Consider the following 22,379-nt stretch of genomic DNA (forward strand, 5'->3'; position numbering starts at 1 on the left):
GCACATGGACACACAAGCTTTCAAGCAGAGCGAGTGTCCACACACACACAGACAAGCAAGCTCTGCATTAACTTTTTGTCATAGCTACTTCTTCATTACTTGATCTTCTGACCCTCTAAACCACACCCCCATTTTCTCTGTGATCTCAGTGAAATGCTTACATTTGCCTGTGCCATGTCTACTGCTGTAATACTGCTTAATATTCATGCTGACACTTTATTACTATTGCTGATTTGCTGTCTCTCCTAGATTGTTTTGATTTCAAGCAGCATGTTTTTTTCTCCGCACACACAGCCACACTCTTGATCTGATTTGTATTTCTATTTCTTATCATATGCTTATTGGAAAATCCAAAATATCCTACTGTAACCTTAAATCTACCAATACTTAATCCTTCTTAGTCTCCATTTGCACTTTTTCTATTTCTGACATTTCTAAACTTCCCTTTCTCTGTTGAGATTCTGTCCACCTATAACTAAGTCATCTCAAAAGCTTTAGAGGAACATGCACCAATTATGACCATACAGTTTCTCTCTTCCCATTCCTCTCCTTGGTTTACTCAGGAGCTCCGGGCCATGATTTAAGTTAACGCACTTCTTGCATGCTTATCAGCTGTTGGTAGTACTGGTACAGCTCTTTCCTGGTCTACCCCATATCTCATGGATTGGCAACATTTTATTACAACTGGAAATTACAAATCCTTTTCTGCTCCTGTTTATCAAGGTGTCCCTCATCATTGCCACAGCTTTCACTGTTTTGCAGATGATGCACAGCTTTATATTTGCACCACTGCCACTACAGCCCTTCCACCATCTTCGCTGCTAGTTTAAAGCCATGATATCAAGGACTGAATGCACAATATTTACCTCAAACTCAACACAGATAGTTCTTGTAGTTGGTCCTAAAGCTTTAGTCTCTAAACTCTCATATCTATGCTTATCACTGATGGAGTCCTTGTCAAATCATCCATTACCATTAGCAATCTTGGTGTCATCTTTGACCAATCACACTTCCCACATCAGTTCCCTCACTAAAACTGCATTTTTCACCTTTGTAACATTGCTCAACTCTGACCCATAACCACCTTTAAGGATGCTCAAACTCTATCCCATGCCTTTATTACTTCCCACCTTGACTACTGCAATGCTCTTTTTACTGACATCCCTACCAAAATAATCTCCAGATTACAGTACATCCATAATTTGACTGCTAGAGTTCTCACTCACACTAAATGTTCTGCTCACATTTCAACCACTCTAAGTTATACTGGTTACCCATCTCCTACCATATTCAATACAAAACTTCAGCTACAAAGCCTTACACAGCCATGCTCCAGGTTATTTGTCTGAACTGTTTTTTCCCTATACTCCCACCTGCGTGCTAAGGTCATCTGGCTCCAGTTTAATCTCTAGATTCAGACTTTCCTTCATGGTCAGCAGGTCCTTCAGTGTTGTTGTACCCAAATTATGAAATTCCTGAAAGCTCCCCCATCTCCTCCTTCAAAACACAACTGAAAACTCATCTCTTCACTCAGTGCTATCACTCCCTGTTTGAACTGTGTAGCTCCAGCCCTAAATCACCTCATGCTTTACCCATTTTGTTAATTAGCAAATTTTTAGCAAATGTTAATGCACAGAAAAATATTCATTAGCATTAAAAAAAATAAGTATATTTTTAAAAATTAGTATTGCTTCTATTGCCTTATTATCGTATATTACATTTTTACAGGGAAATTACAATTTTAACATCAAATGTTAAAACAATCACTATAAAGGTACAAATGAATCTTTTATTTTCTTGGTAAAAATCTGTTGGTCTTTAACTCACTGCATGTTAATTTGGAAGAAGTGAAAAAAATGTCATGAAAGGACATTGATTAATGCAGAATCAGTTTGAAATATTTGCAGAGTTACAATTATTTTAATGCACCTCCTAAACCACGGGTAAAACAGAGCATAAATAAGTGGATTAATGGTGGAGTTAAGACAAAACAAGATTGAGACTTCTTGAAATGTTTCTGTTTGTAGTTCAATAACATCGCCTAACAAGCTGTAAATAAAATATGGAAGTAAACACACCAAAAACACAGCCACTAAAATGCCGAGGACTTTAGCTGCTTTTCTCTCAGATTTCATCGAGTATGAGGTGATTTTCTGTGTTTTAGGCCATGTGTGATTATTAAGCTCTCTGATAGCAGAGGCATGTTTCTTAGCAATCACAAAAACTCGAGTATACAATATGATAATGACAGAGAGTGGAAATATAAATACTATCACAAGATCAATTACAGTCCAGACCTCATTCAGTGAGAGAAAACACTCTCCAGGACACATTACAGAACTTGTGAAGGTTCCATTGAAATATATGAGTGCTAAGATGTAGGCCCCCAGCAGACACCAGTCAAAAACAATTACAAAATGAGTGATCCTCACAGAGACACTGTTCATGTAGAGAAAGGGGTTTGAGAGAGCCAAATACCGATCCACAGCAATCAAAGCGATATTATAGATTGATAAGATTGTGAGGAATCCACCAATCAACCAAAAGATGGTGCAGAAAACTCTTCCAAAAATCCAGCATGTTTCAATAGTCCAGATTAACATCAGCGGCATTGCAAAAATGCCAACAAGGAAATCCGACACAGCCAGAGAGAGCACGAGCGTGTTGGTCGGTGTGTGAAGCTGCTTGAAGTGTAAAACAGAGATGATGACAAGCAGATTTCCACACATTGTTAGAAGAACCACAGCAGCTGAACACACGTACAGTAAGATATAAACTGCAGGAGATACAGATCTCTCTGGACAGGAGAAATGCTCACAGCGATCAGACTGATTAACCGCCGTCAGATTCATGAATACAGCATTTTTCTAATGAATCAAATGACTTACGGCTCAACCAGCTCTGGTGCTTTTATAGTTTAGACAGTAATCACACCCCACTAATTTGAGTGACAGCACAATAGATATGATGTCATGCCTTGTTGGAACAAAAGGCCTAAACTAAATATCAACAGAATGTTTCCCCGTCTCATGTGTTCTTGAATGGACTGATGGGACTCGTGGTTTCTGGTTCCATACCTCATGTCTCCATTGCTAAGAAGCAAGGGACATGGCAAAATTCAGATGCATGGGTTGCTTTCCTGGAACAAACACAGGATTGGAAACCTATAGGTAAAGGATGATACTCACCAACAACCAGTGCCAGTAGATATCTGTTAAATAAGTCAGTTATTTAAGTAGATCACAGTATTTTGTTAATGCTCCTGGGAACCAGAATCTTACTACTATTCCTCTGCTTTTTAACACTAATGATACCTTTACACAATACCGTTTCCTTGCTGCAGGTCCTCTGTGTCTTTGGGCAAAGGATGAGATTGATATGGATGAAGGAAGCAACACCTCTTGTGAGGCCTCCCCAGTAAACAGCCTGCTACTTCCTGTCTAGAGGTCTTCAGGGATGTTACATTTTGTACAGAATCTGAGGCTAGTAAAAGAACGTTCTTTTACACGTACCCTTATAGTGGCTAACCCATCAAATATATTATTTTCAGTACCGGCAAATGATGCCAGATTTTCAGTTATTTGTCTAGCTAAGGCTTTTTTTCAGCATTTCTGTATACGATGCTTGACAATATTGGTTTGCCTTTACTTTCTGTGGAAAGTAATGACTTGGACCATTATGCCACAAGGCTATGTAGACTCACCCACCATCTTTTCAGAAGCATTAACTACCACATATATTAATGCAGAGTTCAGTGGGAATATTTGCAGAGTTATAACAGCAATATAATATATAATATAACAGCTATATTTAGGCACATTATCAGAAGGTATTAAAAAGCCTTTTCATGAAAGAACATTTATTAATGCAGAGTCTGTTTGGAATATTTGCAGAGTTATAATTAATTTAATGCACCTCCTAAACCACGGGTAAAACAGAGCATAAATAACTGGATTAATCGTTGAATTAAGATAAACCACAATCACAAGTTTCTGAAATGTTTTTGTCTGTATTTCAATAACATCACCTAACAAACTATTAATAAAATATGGAAGTAAACACATCAGAAACACAGCCACTAAAATTCCAAGTACTTTAGCTGCTTTTCGCTCAGATTTCATCGAGTGTGAGGTGATTTTCTGAGTTTTAGGCCGTATGTGATTATTAAGCTCTCTGATAGCAGTGGCATGTTTCTTAGCAATCATAAAAACTCGAGTATACAATATGATAATGACAGAGAGTGGAAATATAAATGAATATATAAGGTCAATTACAGTCCAAACCTCATTCAGAAAGAGAAAACACTCTCCAGGACATATTATAAAACCCTTGAAGTTTCCACTGAAATAAAAGAGTGCCAAATTATAGGCCACCACCACACACCAGTCAAAAACAATTACAATACAAGTGATCCTTACAGACACTCTGTTCATGTAGAGAAAGGGGATTGAGAGAGCCAAATACCGATCCACAGCAATCAAAGCGATATTATAGATGGACGAGGCTGTGAGGAAACCAGTTATCAACCAAAAACTGGAACAGAAACTTCTCCCAAAAATCCAGCATGACTCAATAGTCCAGATTAACATTGGCGACAATAGAAAAGCACCCACGAAGAAATCCGACACAGCCAGAGAGAGCAAGAGCATGTTGGTCGGTGTGTGAAGCTGCTTGAAGTGAAAAACAGAGATGATGACAAGCAGATTTCCACACATTGTTAGCAGAACCACAGCAGCTGAACACATGTACAGTAAGATATAAACTACAGGAGATACAGATCTCTCTGGACAGGAGAAATGCTCACAGCGATCAGACTGATTAAACTCTGTCAGGTTCATGAATACAGCATTTCTCTAATGTATACAAAGTTTTAAGAAATACCTCATATATTGGATGCTAACATTGTAAAACTACAACAAATCACAATCAAATGACTTCTGGCTCAAATGGCTCTGGCGGTTTTATAGTTTAAAAAATACTCACGCCCCCTGAGTTTGAGTGGCAGCATATGAATACATATGATGTCATTCCTTGTTGAAACAAATGGCACAGAAGTGTGTTTGCTCCATCTATTATAAAAAACTATACATATTAATACATATTCTACATATTCTACTATACATATTCTACATATTAACCTGTGCAAAGAAACATAAACATCCCAAAATGTGTTACATTTTTGTTGCAGCAGCATCACTACAAAGACCACTAACAGACTTAATAGCATCATTCAGAGCACAGGTTTCTCTTTAATAAAGAGCCACGACTACTGGGACCTTGAGCAGGGCCCTTAAACCTTGCCGTACTGTTGAACACTGGTCAAACTCACAGCCATCAAACTCAACGAATTCCACCTATTTCATGGCACAATCAGTGCACAGAGGAGGACACTGAGTTACAAGTTTTAGTCAAGCACAGCATTAGCTCCTCCAGCTGAACTTGGATACTGTAACGAATCCGGCCTCTGTGGGTCCCCCTGATCGTCACCAGAGGTCACCATCACCCGAGTATTGACTTTCCCCTCGAAACTACATTTCCCATCACCCCGCACCCAGCACTGATTACGAGCTCACCTGCAGCCTATTACCGGGACTACTTAAGCCTCCGCCTCTCGCTCACTCACTGCGAAGTCTTGTTTTGCCCCGGCTGACATTTCTGAGCGTTTATATCTTCTCTGTTGGATTACCGTGTTTGACCTTGGACTGTTTCTTCTCGTTTCTGATTCCTTGCTGCCTGCCCTGACCATCTGCCTGTTTGATCACTCTGCCTTTGTTTTGCCTCTGATTACCCTGTTTCGCTGTTGCCCGACCACGCCTGTACGACTGTGTCTGCCTTTTATTAAAACGCTGCTAATGGATCCCCATTCTGTTGACTCCTCGTTACAGATACTTGCACTGCTCTGTTTTTCGTCTATATGAATAGTCGCATACACTGTCACTGAACTTGTTTCACAGTAATTACAGTAAAGTTACTGACTCTTGATGAGACATATGCCACATTAAACATAAAATGTAAAAGGTTTCATCCAGAAGGGTTCACTTCTAATTTTCATAAAGGGGAAAAATTCTCGATTTTTGACAGGTTAAATCTGAATGCAGCTAACCATCCGCCCAACATAATCACCGCTATTCAGTGAGTGCTGTATGATAGCAAATGGTGTGCATTCAGTAAACAATGATTCTCAAGCTGCCTGGTGCTCAATCTGCACCATCACCAACTACAAAAGTAGAACCAGCCATGTTCAACCCTTACAACTCCCATACTTGTTTTTGACCTAAACAGATTCTACTGCCAATTTGAACAACAATATCCAATATTCAAATAACAACCCCTTGTCCTCCCTTTCCTTTCTTGGGCCTATTCCCAGCATGTTCAGGTCCCTGTAGTTAGCCCATATCTCTGATATCTCTCTTAGTTCCCCAGATTCACAACCCAGCACCTCTGTGAACGGCCATGACACCTCTCATCTCTCAGGTCCAAGTCTGCAAAATTTTCAAAAAACAAAATGTTTGGAAAGCTGCAAGACCAGGTAGAGTATCACCAGGTATACTAAACACTGTGCCAGCCAACTGGCCCCTGTTTTCACCACCATATTTAACCTTGGGAATATGTACTGTTCCTAATTGCTTTAAGACATCAATAATTGTTCCAGTTCCCAAAAAAGATAACATGTCTATTTAAATGTCAAGAAACTTTTGGTGGAAGCGGGGGTGTGGTCAAGTGCCGATTTGTGAATGGGAAGTCACAACACCTCTTGTGAGGCCTCCCCAGTAAACAGCCTGCTACTTCCTGTCTAGAGGTCTTCAGGGATGTTACATTTTGTACAGAATCTGAGGCTAGTAAAAGAACGTTCTTTTACACGTACCCTTATAGTGGCTAACCCATCAAATATATTATTTTCAGTACCGGCAAATGATGCCAGATTTTCAGTTATTTGTCTAGCTAAGGCTTTTTTTCAGCATTTCTGTATACGATGCTTGACAATATTGGTTTGCCTTTACTTTCTGTGGGAAGTAATGGACTTGGACCATTATGCCACAAGGCTATGTAGACTCACCCACCATCTTTTCAGAAGCATTAACTAGAAAAGTAGAATGTTTCCACCCAAGAAATGGCAGTGTATTGATTATTCGGATGTTCTCTTACTCTGTTCATTCACTAAAAGAGCCTGTAAGGAAGACAAACTGCATTTGCTCTGTTATTCAGCAGATAATGGACACAAGGTGGTGCCACATAAATTGCAGTTGGTTTCTCAAGACGTGAAATACTTTGGCCATATTCTTTCCCCCGTAGGTGGTAGGTGTTTAGGCCTAGATCGAATTGCAGCAATTATTTCATTGCCAAGACCCAAGATGAAGCAACAGATGAGGACTCTATTGGGCATGGCTGGCTACTACCACATGTGGATAGCTGAATATGCTGAAATTATTCAACCATTGTAAGACTTAGCTCATGGACTATTCTGTCAGAACCTCTATCAAGCAGCACTGTTGCACCACAAGGGTGCGTACTCTCTCCGATACTATAATCATTACAGTCCACTGACTCTATTAACTGCTAGAGCAAGGACACAGGGCCAAAAAATTGTTATTGAAAACTCATCTGGGTAGCCACCTGTTTCAGAAGCTGCGAATAGGTAGGCACTACTGAACCAAGAGAACTCATCACCACAACAGCTTCTTCCCATTTACTATCAACCTCAATTTTTTGAGTTCATTAATACAAAATCAAATCTATAAATGTATGTTCAACATAATGAACATTTGAGAAATACATATATAGGCAACATCAGTGAATTATATTTATTAGGAATGCCACTGAAAAAAAAAAAATCTACCCAAAATGATCAAAAACAGAAAGAGAAAGAAGGATACACACGTTGACCTAAAAAGGTTAAATAGACCTACAGTGTAGTGCCAATCCTAGCATGTAGTACTAATGGTGAAGATAATTAGAAAATTAATAAACATGCCCTTTTTGCTGCTCTGGTCAGTTGTCAGACACGTTTAAACACTTTGACCAGTAAGAGAACAGTGAAAATATTGGCCATGTGGACTCTAGACAGTGGCTTTTTAAAAGACTATATAGAAAGTATCAAGTCACAACAGAGTTGTGAATTTTTAGACCACTTTATACAAATTTTTTGTGATTTTATTAAAAAAAAAAAAAAAAAGAGCCGAGTGCCAAATTTACCTGTTAGCAACTGTCCTGTACTCAGTAAGGCTATCCATCTCACATTACACATTATCCTAAACCACAGGTAAAACAGAGCATAAATAAACAGATTAATAGTGGAATTAGGATAAAGCATGATAAATATGTAAGTATTATTTTTCTTGTGCAAAGGTGAGCAAAGCCGATTTTGTGTATGTAATTAATATACACTAATCTTTACATATCAAATATCCTGCTCTATTTTGTACAATTAAGGGATGTAGTAAACTATGTGACACTATGTGTTCCTGGGGATTAACCAATCACTATTCAAAACAAGCAAGTTGGTTTAAGCTTTTTTTAAGCATTTGATGATATTTATTTGGATGTATTAAATAAGCATGCTGGTAATGAAAGAGGTTAGTATTAGTTATGTTGCTAATTGAATTTAAAGTAATTAAGCCTTTTACGCAGTATTATCTTTCTTGTGCAAACCATGTACTAACACATAGTCTGCTAATAAATAGTGCTACCAGCTGATGCAATCTAAACTCCCTGGTCCTTCCATTCTATAATCCCTCAAAACCAGTCACACAATGCAGAGCCTTGCTAGGGAGCCAGTCGTTGGAAAGAACAAGGGTTACAAATAATTTATGAATAGTTTCTAGCTTTAGTCTTTAGCTGCTTTTCTCTCACATTTCAAGTGTGAAGTGATTTTCTGTGTTTTAGGTCATGTGTGATTATTAAGCCCTCAGATAGCAGTGGCATGTTTTTTTTTTATTAATCAAAACATGAGTATGCAAAACCTCATTCAGAAAGTAAAAACACTCTCCAGGACACGTTACAAAATGCATGAAGTTTCCGTTGAACTAGAAGTGTATGACATACACCATTAACTAGAAACCTCAAGTGTTTCTACCCCAAAAATGGCAGTGTTGATTATCTCTTACTGTGTTCATTCACTAAAAAAGAGCCTATGAGGAGGACAAACTGCATTTGCTCTGTTATACAGCAGATAATGGTCACAAGGTGGTGCCAAATAAATTGCATTTGGTTTCTCAAGAGTTGAAAAACTTTGGGCATATTCTCTCCCCCAGGGTAGGTGTTTAGGCTTAGATCGAATTCCAGCAATTATTTCATTACTAAGACCCAAATGAAGCAACAGATGATGACTTTATTGGGCATGGCATCTACTAAGCAAGTGAGCAAGCTTCAAGTGTTATCTGTGTAACCCTTCTGTACACACTTTATCTTGGGTCACACTAAAGATACACTGCCACCTAACCATGTTTTCCTTCTTAAAGTCAGTGACGTATCTTACAGTTTCACTATTTTGGAGTTGAAGAAGATAATACAGTTTAAAATCATGTAATTGTTACATTTTTCAGGAGCAGCTCAAACACACTGCCTGGCGAATAAATCCCTCATGCAAATATTCACTATAAAAGTATTTAAAAATCTATCCAGAAGCTATATAATCTTTTGAAAACTAATTGACTGTATCTATGTTAGGCAATACTGATGTTATTTTTTTTTCAAAATTCATACTTTATCTTTTTATTTTAATGTCACATGTACATTAGTCATATTTATGATTTAAATTAGGCCTAAGGTTTTTTTTCCCCCATTCATACTTTTAATGTCACATGCACACCGCAGTCATAATATGAACGTTTCAAGACTTAATAACATGCAAACTGTATTTGTAATGCAGTGTCAGAAATCACAGGCATTCACTCAGCATTCTCATCAGCCATTAAAATGCCTTAATATGCCTAAATATCTGTACAACACTATAGATTTGATGATATACAAAGAAGAGATTTGTCTTTGCATGTGAATGCAGTATGGAAAATTATTTATTAGCATTGAAAAATAAATATAATTTTACTATTGCTTAATAAAATAAAATTGAAAATAAGAAATAAAATTGTAATTTACAAAATTCTAAATTAGAATAGTGATTCTTTTGTCAACATCAAATATTTATAAAAATCACAATGAAAGCACAATTTTATCTTTTTCTTTTGAAAACCTGTTTGTCTTTGGCCTATATATGTTAATATTCACAGTATGTTATTATGTTATTATCACTGTCATGCACCAGGAGGAACCCAGGGCCCACTGCAGCAGTGTAAGGTCTGACAATGGCTCTGAGGATTTCATTCCGGTACCTAACAGCAGTAAGGGTACCGTTGGCTAGCACGTGGAGGTCTGTGCGACCCTTCAAGGATATTCCTCCCCAGACCATCACTGACCCACCCCCAAACCGGTCATGCTGGATGATGTCGCAGGCAGCATAACATTCCCCACAGCATCTCCAGACGCTTTCATTTCTGTCACATATGCTCAGTGTGAACCTGCTCTCATCCATGAAGAGAACAGGGCGCCATTGGCGGACCTGCCAATTCTGGTGTTCTCTGGTAAATGCCAGTCGAGCTGCACGGTGCTGGGCTGTGAGCACAGGTCCTACTAGAGGACACTGGGCCCTCATTCCACCCTCATGGTGTCTGTTTCTGTCAGTTTGGTCAGAAACGTGCACACCAGTAGCTTGCTGGAGGTCATTTTGGAGGGCTGTGGCAGTGCTCCTACTGTTCCTCCACACGTCCAGCTCTCCTTGTGTAATGGCCCGTCTCCTGGTATCTCCTCCATGCTCATGAAACTGTGCTGGGAGACACACCAAACCTTGCGACGGCACGTATGGATGTGCCATTCTGGAGGAACCGGACTACCTGTGCAACCTGACTGGGTTGCAGGTACTGCCTTATGCTACAAGTAGTGACAAGGACCCTAACAAAACACAAAACTAGAGACAAATCATTCAGGAAGGATAAGGAGAGAGCAATTATCTGTGGCCACCACCTGCAAAACCATTTCCTTTTTGGGGGTTGTCTTGCTGTTGCCTCTCCAGTGCACCTGTTGTCACTTTCATTTGCACCAAAGCAGGTGAAACTGATTCACAATCACTTATGCTTCCTAACTGGACAGATCGATATCCCTAAAGTTTAATTGACTTGGTGTTAAACTGTAATGATTAAGCGTTCCCTTATTTTTTTTTAAGCAGTAAAATATACTGGTGGGGGGGATTTGATTTTTTCAGAAGTTAATTTATATATAATATAATAGCAATATTTGGCCATATCAACAGAAGTAGTAAAAAAAAGTTTATTAATGCAAAGTTCAGTTGGAATATTTGCAGAATTATAATTAATTTAATGCACCTCCTAAACCCTCAGTAAAACAGAGTCTGAATAAATAGATTTTGGTGGAATTAAGACAAAACCTGTTTAGAAATTCTGTAATGTTTCTGTTGTAGTGTGATGACGTCATGTAATAAACTAAATAAAAGATAGAAAAAACACACAAAAAACCTACACCCAGAACACATTACAAAACTTATGAATTTTCCCTTAATATAAAGAATGCTGTGTTTATACACCAGACACACACCATTTAAAGAAAATGACAGTACGCATAGTCCTCCTATAGATTGAGTTTGTTTACAGAAATGGGATTGAGAGAGTGAATTATTATTATTGAAATTCTTGAGACTTTTGTATTTTTGTTTGTTATCCAGTTTTGACCTTGCTATGACTAATGGATTTTTGGACTCTTGAGATTTTTGTTCCTTTGTTATCTTGTGTTTTTGTTGCCCATTATACCTGCGTGGATTTACTTTTGGATTTTTTGGAACACTCTGGTTCTATCTGGCATTTTGAAGATGCTCCCCCCTAGCCCCTGGGCCCGTGTGGCACAAGGGTAGAGCATCAGCCTCTCACCCCAGAGACCCAAGCTCAAGTCCCACCCCTGATACAAAATACCAAAGAAACCTCTCCCCAAATATCCAGACCATATAATAAGTAAAATGATGCTCTTATATTATATAAAATAATACAATACAGTCCATATTTTATTATGTTTATGGTGGGAATTGGATTTGTTTTAGAAGCTTAAATTATATCTAATATAAACGCAGTATTTGGGCACAGCATCAAAAAAAGTGAAAAAAAAGACTATTTATGAAAGAACATTTATTAATGCAGAGTCTGTTTGGAATATTTGCAGAGTTATAATTAATTTAACGCACCTCCTAAACCACGGGTAAAACAGAGCATAAATAACTGGATTAATGGTTGAATTAAGATAAACCACAATCACAAGTTTCTGAAATGTTTCTGTCTGTATTTCAATAATATCACCTAACAAACTATTAATAAAATATGGAAGTAAACACAGCAGAAACACAGCCACTAAAATGCCAAGTACTTTAGCTGCTTTTCGCTCAGATTTCATCGAGTGTGAGGTGATTTTCTGTGTTTTAGGCCATGTGTGATTATTAAGCTCTCTGATAGCAGTGGCATGTTTCTTAGCAATCATAAAAACTTGAGTATACAATATGATAATGACAGAGAGTGGAAATATAAATGAATATACAAGATCAATTACAGACCAAACCTCATTCAGCAAGAGAAAACACTCTCCAGGACATATTATAAAACCCTTGAAGTTTCCATTGAAATACAAGAGTGCCAAATTATAGGCCACCACCACACACCAGTCAAAAACAATTACAATACAAGTGATCCTTACAGACACTCTGTTCATGTAGAGAAAGGGGTTTGAGAGAGCCAAATACCGATCCACAGCAATCAAAGCGATATTATAGATGGACGAGATTGTAAAACCACAAATCAACCAAAAACTGGTACAGAAACTTCTCCCAAAAATCCAGCATGACTCAATAGTCCAGATTAACATCGGCGGCAATAGAAAAGCACCCACGAAGAAATCCGACACAGCCAGAGAGAGCAAGAGCATGTTTGTTGGTGTGTGAAGCTGCTTGAAGTGAAAAACAGAGATGATGACGAGCATATTTCCACACAGTGTTAGAAGAACCACAGCAGCTGAGCACACGTACAGTAAGATATAAACTGCAGGAGATACAGATCTCTCTGGACAGGAGAAATGCTCACAGCGATCAGACTGATTAAACTCTGTCTGGTTCATGAATACAGCATTTCTCTAATGTATACAAAGTTTTAAGAAATATCTCATATATTGGATGCTAACATTGTAAAACGACAACAAATCACAATCAAATGACTTCTGGCTCAAATGGCTCTGGCGGTTTTATAGTATAAAAATTACTCACGCCCCCTGAGTTTGAGTGGCAGCATATGAATACATATGATGTCATTCCTTGTTGGAACAAATAGCACAGAAGTGTGTTTGCTCCTTCTATTATAAAAAAAACCTAAAAGTTCTACATATTAACCTGTGCAAAGAAACATAAACATCCCAAAATGTGTTACATTTTTGTTGCAGCAGCATCACTACAAAGACCACTAACAGACTTAATAGCATCATTCAGAGCACAGGTTTCTCTTTAATAAAGAGCCACGACTACTGGGACCTTGAGCAGGGCCCTTAAACCTTGCAGTACTGTTGAATAAACACATCAGCCAAATGGGTAAAAGTAAATGTACTGCAGGGTCAGACTGGACATGCTGGATAGCAGAACACTGGTCAAACTCACAGCCATTTCATGGCACAATCAGTGCACAGAGGAGAACACTGAGTTACAAGTTTTAGTCAAGCACAGCATTAGCTCCTCCAGCTGAACTTGGATACTTGCACTGCTCTGTTTTTCGTCTATATGAATAGTCGCATACACTGTCACTGAACTTGTTTCACAGTAATTACAGTAAAGTTACTGACTCGTGATGAGACATATGCCACATTAAACATAAAATTTAAAAGGTTGTCATCCAGAAGGGTTCACTTCTAATTTTCATAAAGGGGAGAAATTCTCGAATCTTGACAGGTTAAATCTGAATGCAGCTAACCATCTGCCCAACATAATCACCACAATTCAGTGAGTGCTGTATGATAGCAAATGGTGTGCATTCAGTAAACAATGATTCTCAAGCTGCCTGGTGCTCAATCTGCACCATCACCAACTACAAAAGTAGAACTAGCCATGTTCAACCCTTACAACTCCCATATTTGTTTTTGACCTAAACAGATTCTACTGCCAATTTGAACGACAATATCCAATATTCAAATAACAACCCCTTGTCCTCCCTTTCCTTTCTTGGGCCTGTTCCCGGCACCTTCAGGTCCCTGTAGTTAGCCCATATCTCTGATATCTCTCTTAGATCCCCAGATTCACAACCCAGCACCTCTGTGAACGGCCATGACACCTCTCATCTCTCAGGTCCAAGTCTGCAAAATTTTCAAAAAACAAAATGTTTGGAAAGCTGCAAGACCAGATAGAGTATCCCCAGGTATACTAAACACTGTGCCAACCAACTGGCCACCACCACTTGCTGACATCATCTCCTCTCTCGCCAGCCTCCACCAGACCCCGCATCAGCTGCACCAAGACCAGGAGCAGTGAATCATGGAGCTGTTCGACGCGGAGGCAACGGATCGGCAGGTGCTCCAGGGCCTGGTCCGGCAGGATGATCGGGAGGCAATTTTGGAACTGTACGAGCTCTCTGCGGTGGCGTGGGGCTGGCCCGAGGATCAGTGGGCGGCCCGCCTGTTGCCGCTCCTGACGGGTGAAGCCCAACTCGCAGCCCAGCAGCTGCCAGTCGCCAACATGCTGGTCTACTTGGACCTGAAACGGGAGGTTTTGCAACGGGTTGGCTGCACCCCAGAACATCACCATCAGCGCTTCCGGATGCTGACTTTCCGTGAGCTCAGCCACCTATTTGAGTTCATCCAGAAGCTCCGGGACACCTGCTGCAGGTGGCTGCCGAGGATGTGATCGACCTCGTGGTACTGGAGCAGTTTGTCGCCCAACTTCCAGAAGGGACGGCGGAGTGGGTCCAGTGCCACTGACCGGTGTCGCTCGAAGAGGCTGTCCAGCTGGCAGAGAACCACATGGTGGCATATCTGGGGGCAGGTGAGCCCCTTCCTTCTCCCTCTCCCTCTCTCTCACTCTCGTGTCTCTCTCCCACCTTCTCGCCCTTTACCTGTGCCTGCTCCACGAAAATGGGGGCCAACTCGTGCTTTCCCTACCCCTTCCTCTCCCCCTGTGTCTGTCTCCTCTCTCCCCCAGGTGGATGAATCTGGGGCCACAGGTGTGGGAGTAAGATCCGGGCCGGTGTGCTGACGCTGCGGGAAGCCCAGGCATACCCAAGACCACTGCCCCGTGATGGAGGTGGGGGCACTGGTCGGGATCCCCGATGCGCCGCAGGCCACCCCAAGTCGGGTGAGTCGGGACGTACCGCATACCGTTGAGTGTTCAAGGGGGTACATATCACGCACTGGTGGATTTGGGATGTAATCAGACCTCAATCCACCAATGCACAGTTCAACGTGAGGCATTGGTAAAGGCACGTTTGGTGAAGGTGAGGTGTGTGCACGGGATGTTCACAAATATCCGCTAGTGCCGGTCATTATGCACTTCTGGGAGCAAAAATATAGAGTAGAGGTGGCGGGTTAATCCTTGCCTTACCCATCCACTAATCCTGGCGACTAATTGGCCAGGGTTCCGAGAATTAGCAAAAGAAATTTTGTGGATGGGTCCTGCAGTAGTGGGAAACGGTGTTGGATGCGTTCAGCATTGGCTGGGGAGGCGGTGCCGGGGCCGTCGACATCAGCTCCATGTCAGGGGGACATAGAGAGCAGGTAGCTCTGCTCCTCCTTTGTTGGTGGGGATTTCCCTTGAGGATTTCCTCTTGGAGCAGTTTGCGATGAGATCCTCAGGCGTGCCTTCGACCAAGAGAGAGTAGTTGATGGTCAGCAAATTCAGCCTAATGCTGCGCTGTCCCACCCCTATTTTTCGACTATTAAAGACAGGTTTTATCAAGTGACGCAGGACATTCAAACACAAGAGGAGTTGACCTGGTCGTTGGTTCCTTTTCCACTCAGATTGGGTTACACCAGTTCCTGAACCTTCCTTTTAGGTTGTTTTGGGCCCCTGACGTTCCAGCGACTCATGGACAGAATCCTCTGCACTCACGCTGCTTATGCTGCTGCTTATTTGGATGACATTATTATCTACAGTAATGATTGGCAGCGGCACATGCACCACCTGAGGGCAGTCGGTGGCAAGCCGCATGGCTCCCCGGCCTGAGTTGGCCGGTGGGGGTATGTGGAAGCGAGGGCGTGGATGAGCACCGATTTGTGAATGGAGGGCAGAGCCGGAGAAGGTGAGGCAAGGCATGCACACCTGCGGGGAATTTGACTAACGAGTATTCTGTGTTGCAGTGAGCAGGGGCGAGGATAAGAGAGAGAGAGATGAGCGCCTTGAGAGAGAGAGAGCGCATGAACCAGCACTGAGCCATGTGTGTGCGGGTGTATGCGTGTGTGGAACTTAAATAGACCACTGAAACCGGACGAAAAAAATTGAGAATAAATTGCCTCTGAGTTGTTCTAAGCCCGTCTCCTGCTTCCTAATTTCTGCCCGAACCCGTGAGATTGTTACACTATTACAACAAGTAATCTGTACTGCTGAGAAGCTCATCAGCTATCTGCTCAGTCCCATCAACTGCCAGAAGTAGTAGCAAAATTATATTTATTTTTCAATGCTAATGAATAATTTTCTGTACAGCATTCACATGTGAAGACACATCTCATCTTTGTAAATCAAATCTACAGTGTTGTACAGTGTCTCTCCGTCCCAAATCACGGACGTTACAAAATTGCAAGTGGAGTTTTCTGATGTGTTCTTGCCTCTCCTCGGTCACAATGATTTCATAGAGCACCACGTAGAGACAACTCCAGGGTATTAGTATGCAGCTGCCCCTATTGTCTGCCCGAACACAAGAAAAATGTGGTTCAGGAGGAACTCAAAGCTATGCTCGACATGGGAGTACTCGAGGAGTCCCACAGTGACTGGAGCAGCTCAGTGGTTTTGGTGCCCAAGGCTGATGGGACTGTCTGTTTTTGTGTGGACTTTAGAAAAGTCAACGCTCTGTCTATGTTTGATGCATACCCAATGCATCGCATTGACGAACTGCTTCATTGGTTAGGTGCGGCTTGCTTTTATTTGACACTGGATTTGACAAAGGGATATTGGCAGATCCCCTTGACTCCAATATCTCATGAAAAAAAACAGCCTTTTCCACTCCGATTGGGTTACACCAAGTCGTGACCCTTCCGCGACATTCTAGTGACTCATGGACAGAATCCTCTGCCAGCATGCTGCTTATGCCGCTGCTTGTTTGGATGATATTATTATCTACAGTAATGATTGGCAGTGGCACATGCAGCACCTGAGGGCTGTCCTAAGATCGCTGAGATGAGCAGGACTCACGGTGAACCCAAAGAAGTGTGCGATTGGATGGGTGGAAGTACGGTATTTGGGCTTCCACTTGGGTCGTGTGCAGGTGCGTCCCCAAATTGATAAGACAGCAGCGATTGCAGCCTTCCCGAGACCCAAGACCAAAATGGAGGTGAGACAGTTTCTGGGGCTGGCTGGCTATTATTGTAGGCTTGTGCCTACCAGCCCGCTCACTGATCTCACTAAAAAGGGGGCACCAAATCCGGTCCGGTGGACAGAGCCGTGCCAGCAGGCTTTCACTCAGGTAAAAGCTGCACTGTGTTGTGGACCACTGTTGCATTCTCCTGACTTCTCTCTCTCCCTTTTATTTTGCAGATGGATGCATCGGACAGAGGGTTGGGGCCTGTGTTGTCCCAGGTGGTGGAGGGAGAGGAGTGCCCCGTGCTGTACATCAGCCGCAAGCTCTTCACGCGAGACATGAAGTACAGCATGATAGAGAAGGAGTGTCTGGCCATCAAGTGGGCAGTCCTCACCCTCTGATACTATCTGTTGGGATGGGCCTTCACCCTCTGTTCGGACCATGCTTCGCTCCAGTGGCTCTCCTGCATGAAGGATGCCAACGTCTGGATCACTCGTTGGTATCTGGCACTTCAGCCATTTAAGTTCGAGGTGGTCCACAGGCCTGGGGGGTGCAGATGGCTGTGGTGGATTTCCTCTCTCTGCGGGGGGGAGTCAGCGGCAAGCCGCATGGCTCCCCGGCCTGAGTTGTGCACCGATTTGTGAATGGAGGGCGTAGCCGTAGAAAGTGAGTGACAAGGAATGCACACCTGCGGGGAATTTGACTAACGAGTATTCTGTGTTTCAGTGAGTGAGGGCGAGGATAAAAGAGAGACAGATGAGCGCCTTGAGAGAGAGAGAGCACGAACCAGCACAGAGCCATGTGCGTGCAGGTGTATGTGTGTGTGGAACTTAAATACACCACTGAAACCGGACAAAAAAATGAGATTAAATCGCCTCTGAGTTGTTCTAAGCCTGCCTCCTGCTTCCTCATTTCTGCCCGAACCCGTGAGATTGTTACACTATTACAACAAGTAATCTGTACTGCTAAGAAGCTCATCAGCTACCTGCTCAGTCCCATCAACTGCCAGAGCAAGGACACAGAGCCAGAAAATTTCTGGCTCGTGAATAATTTTCTGTACAGCATTCACATGTGAAGACACATCTCATCTTTGTAAATCAAATCTACAGTGTTGTACAGATATTTAATCATGTTAAGGCATTTTAAGGAATGTTAAGGCAACTCTGGTGGTTGATGGGACTGAGCAGGTAGCTGATGAACTTCTCAGCAGTACAGATTACTTGTAATAATTTCTTGACATTTAAATAGACATGTTATCTTTTTGGGAACTGGAACAATTATTAATGTCTTAAAGCAATTAGGAACAGTACATATTCCCAAGGTTAAATATGGTGGTGAAAACAGGGGCCAGTTGGCTGGCACAGTGTGTAGTATACCTGGTGATACTCTGTCTGGTCTTGCAGCTTTCCAAACATTTTGTTTTTGAAAATTTTGCAGACCTGGACCTGAGAGATGAGAGGTGTCATGGCCATTCACAGAGGTGCTGGGTTGTGAATCTGGGGAACTAAGAGAGATATCAGAGATATGGGGTAATTACAGGGACCTGAAGATGCTGGGAACAGGCCTAAGAAAGGAAAGGGGGGGACAAGGGGTTGTTATTTGAATACTGGATATTGTTGTTCAGATTGGCAGTAGAATCTGTTTAGGTCATTAGCAAGTATGGGAGTTGTAAGGGTTGAACATGGCTGGTTCTACTTTTGTAGTTGGTGATATCTGTAAAGCTGCTTTGTGACAATGTCCATTGTTAAAAGCGCTATACAAATAAAATTGAATTGAATTGAATTGAATTAACCTGTCAAGATTCGAGAATTTCTCCCCTTTATGAAAATTAGAAGTGAACCCTTCTGGATGAAACCTTTTACATTTTATGTTTAATGTGGCATATGTCTCATCACGAGTAACTTTACTGTAATTACTGTGAAACAAGTTCAGTGACAGTGTATGCGACTATTCATATAGATGAAATACAGAGCAGTGCAAGTATCCAATTACTTACACCGTGAATTTGTACAAAGTTGTTTCATTAAACTCTAGACGTAAATGCTGGATTCATGAACCTGATGCAGTTAAACCAATCTGATCATTGTGTGCCTTTCTCCAATCCAGAGAGATCTTTATCTCCTACAGTTTATATCTTACTGTATGTGTGTGCACCAGAAATATACCAGTGTTGTTATATCTGCAATCTTGCAACACTGCTTGACCAATCAAATTGGTGGAACAGTAACTGTTGTATAATGTTATCTATGTACTTATCTAATGTTAGCTAGGTCGACCATACATTGATAGATTTTATTTAATATTAGGGAACTCAAAACTTTCCCCACATACCTTGACAGAAAGCAAGGGCACTCCATGAGTCCAGTGAAGAGAATGTAAGCTAGGGGAAGGGGCAGGGCTTTCAGGAAGTGTTAGTTAATATTAGATAGTTCGTAACACCTGTACAAGTCATAAGAAATGGGACACGACTTTTTAAGTTTCCCTAAAGTCAGACAATACAACTGTGTTGTGAGATGTTGAATGACACACCCCTACTTGCACTTTTTCCATGTTAGTAAGTGACTAAAAGACAACTTTAGCTTGACAGAATAAAACACAACATCCTTATCAAGAGCAATTTACATTTATATAACTGAGCAGTTGAGGGTTAAGGGCCTTGCTTAACAGCCCACCAGTAGCAGCTTGGTAGTGCTGGGATTTGAACTCACAACCTTCCAATCAATAGGCCAAGGTCTTAACTGCTGAACTACCAACAACAAATAGGGTTGAGAGTATATCCCATCAACAGTTCCTATTTATGATAATCATACTGTGTCTTATAGTGTCAACATGTAACAATATGTTCCTTTACTGTAGCTGGAGAAATTTTTTTGGGTCCAAGCCATGAAGAGACAGGGACACACAATCAATATGGAATTATGATTTATTCTGAAAATGTTTTGTTACCCATTCCTACACATATTCTTTATCCAGAGGGCAGGTTCTCAGTATGAAAACTTTGTGCTGATATTTAATTGAGACTTTGTTACACACAAGTTTGCATAATGACAGGTTTAACTCTCTCACTAGTAAATACTAGGCCTTTTGTTCCAACATGGCATGACATCATATGTATTCATATTCTGCCACTCAAACTCAGGGGGCGTGACTAATTTTTAAACTATAAAACCACCAGAGCCATTTCAGCCATAAGTCATTTGATTGTGACTTGTTGCAGTTATTGTTTTACAATGTTAGCATCCAATATATGAGGTATTTCTTTAAAAACTGTAGTAAGTATGAACCTGACCAAGTTTAACCAATCTGATCGCTGTGTGCATTTCTCCTGTCCAGAGAGATTTGTATCTCCTGCAGTTTATATCTTACTGTACGTGTGCTCAGCTGCTGTGGTTCTTCTAACAATGTGTGGAAATCTGGTTGTCATCATCTCTGTTTTTCACTTCAAGCAGCTTCACACACCAACAAACATGCTCGTGCTCTCTCTGGCTGTGTCGGATTTCTTCGTTGGTGCGTTTGTAATGCCACCAGTGTTAATCTGGACTATTGAGTCATGCTGGATTTTGGGGAGAGGTTTCTGTACCAGTTTTTGGTTGATTACTGGTTTCCTCACAATCTCGTCCATCTATAATATCGCTCTGATTGCTGTGGATCGGTATTTGGCTCTCTCAAACCCCTTTCTCTACATGAACAGAGTGTCTGTAAGGATCACTTGTATTGTAATTGTTTTTGACTGGTGTGTGGTGGTGGCCTATAATTTAGCACTCACATATTTCAATGGAAACGTTATGAGTTTTTTAATGTGTCCTGGAGAGTGTTTTCTCTTTTTCAATGACTTTTGGGCTGTAACTAACCTTATATATTCATTTATATTTCCATTTTCTGTCATTATCATATTGTATACTCTAGTTTTTGTGATTGCTAAGAAACATGCCACTGCTATTAGAGAGCTTAATAATCACACACGGCCTAAAACACAGAAAATCACTTCACACTTGATAAAATCTGAGAGAAAAGCAGCTAAAGTCCTTGGCATTTTAGTGTCTGTGTTTCTGATGTGTTTACTTCCACATTTTCTTTACAGTTTGTTAGGTGATGTTATTGAAATACAGACAGAAACATTTCAGAAACTTCTGATTGTGGGTTGTCTTAATTCCACCATTAACCCGGTTATTTATGCTTTGTTTTACCCGTGGTTTAGGAGGTGCATTAAATTAATTATGACTTTGCAAATATTCCAAACAGACTCTGTATTAATAAATGTTCTTTCATAAATAGCCTTTTTTCACTTCTTTTGATGATGTGCCTAAATATTTTTTTTTTTTTGAGATAAAGAAGTAGTAGTAAAATTATATTTATTTTTTAATGCTAGTGAATAATTTTCTGTACAGCATTCACATGTGAAGCACATCTCATCTTTATAATGTTAAGTCATGTTAAGGCATTTTAAAGGAAGATGAGAATGCTGAGTGAATGCCTGTGTTTTCTGACACTGCATTACAAATACAGTTTGCATGTTTTATAAATGTCTTAAAACTTTCAAATTATGACTGCAATGTGCATGTGACATTAAGAGTATGAATGGGGGAAAAACCCTTTGGCCTAATTTAAATCATAAATATGACAAATGTGCAAGTGACATTAAAATAAAAAAGATAAAGTATGAATTCAGAAAAGTTAGAAAAATAACCTTTGACTCAAAATCAGTATGGCCTAACTTAGATAGAGTCAATTAGTTTCCAAAAGATTTAAATAGATTTTTTAATACTTCTGTAGTGAATATTTGCATGAGGGATTTATTCTCCAGGCAGTGTGTTTGAGCTGCTTAGGAAAAATGTAACAATTACATGATTT

General features: G+C 40.7%; 4 protein-coding genes across 4 annotated transcripts; 1 reads left to right on the top strand and 3 right to left on the bottom strand.

Annotated features, from left to right (window-relative positions):
* Positions 1-1,859: 1,859 nt before the first annotated feature.
* On the bottom strand, positions 1,860-2,852 carry LOC113532349 (trace amine-associated receptor 13c-like). Its single transcript, XM_026923703.2, has one exon. It carries the CDS (start codon positions 2,850-2,852, stop codon positions 1,860-1,862), a length of 993 nt encoding a protein of 330 aa, XP_026779504.2.
* A 993-nt stretch (positions 2,853-3,845) lies between these two features.
* On the bottom strand, positions 3,846-4,838 carry LOC113532354 (trace amine-associated receptor 13c-like). Its single transcript, XM_026923718.2, has one exon. The coding sequence runs from the start codon at positions 4,836-4,838 to the stop codon at positions 3,846-3,848; it is 993 nt and encodes a 330-aa protein (XP_026779519.2).
* A 7,333-nt stretch (positions 4,839-12,171) lies between these two features.
* Positions 12,172-13,161, bottom strand: LOC113532359 (trace amine-associated receptor 13c-like). The gene has a single exon (XM_026923729.2). It carries the CDS (start codon positions 13,159-13,161, stop codon positions 12,172-12,174), a length of 990 nt encoding a protein of 329 aa, XP_026779530.2.
* A 7,645-nt stretch (positions 13,162-20,806) lies between these two features.
* On the top strand, positions 20,807-21,799 carry LOC128317890 (trace amine-associated receptor 13c-like). Its single transcript, XM_053231881.1, has one exon. The coding sequence runs from the start codon at positions 20,807-20,809 to the stop codon at positions 21,797-21,799; it is 993 nt and encodes a 330-aa protein (XP_053087856.1).
* Positions 21,800-22,379: the final 580 nt, after the last annotated feature.

This window comes from Pangasianodon hypophthalmus, chromosome 30 (genome assembly GCF_027358585.1).
Source record: "Pangasianodon hypophthalmus isolate fPanHyp1 chromosome 30, fPanHyp1.pri, whole genome shotgun sequence".
Lineage (NCBI taxonomy): Eukaryota > Metazoa > Chordata > Actinopteri > Siluriformes > Pangasiidae > Pangasianodon > Pangasianodon hypophthalmus.

Coding starts and splice junctions, on each gene's coding strand:
- LOC113532349 (XM_026923703.2), bottom strand. CDS start 2,852: ATGAATCTGACGGCGGTTAATCAGTCTGATCGCTGTGAGCATTTCTCC.
- LOC113532354 (XM_026923718.2), bottom strand. CDS start 4,838: ATGAACCTGACAGAGTTTAATCAGTCTGATCGCTGTGAGCATTTCTCC.
- LOC113532359 (XM_026923729.2), bottom strand. CDS start 13,161: ATGAACCAGACAGAGTTTAATCAGTCTGATCGCTGTGAGCATTTCTCC.
- LOC128317890 (XM_053231881.1), top strand. CDS start 20,807: ATGAACCTGACCAAGTTTAACCAATCTGATCGCTGTGTGCATTTCTCC.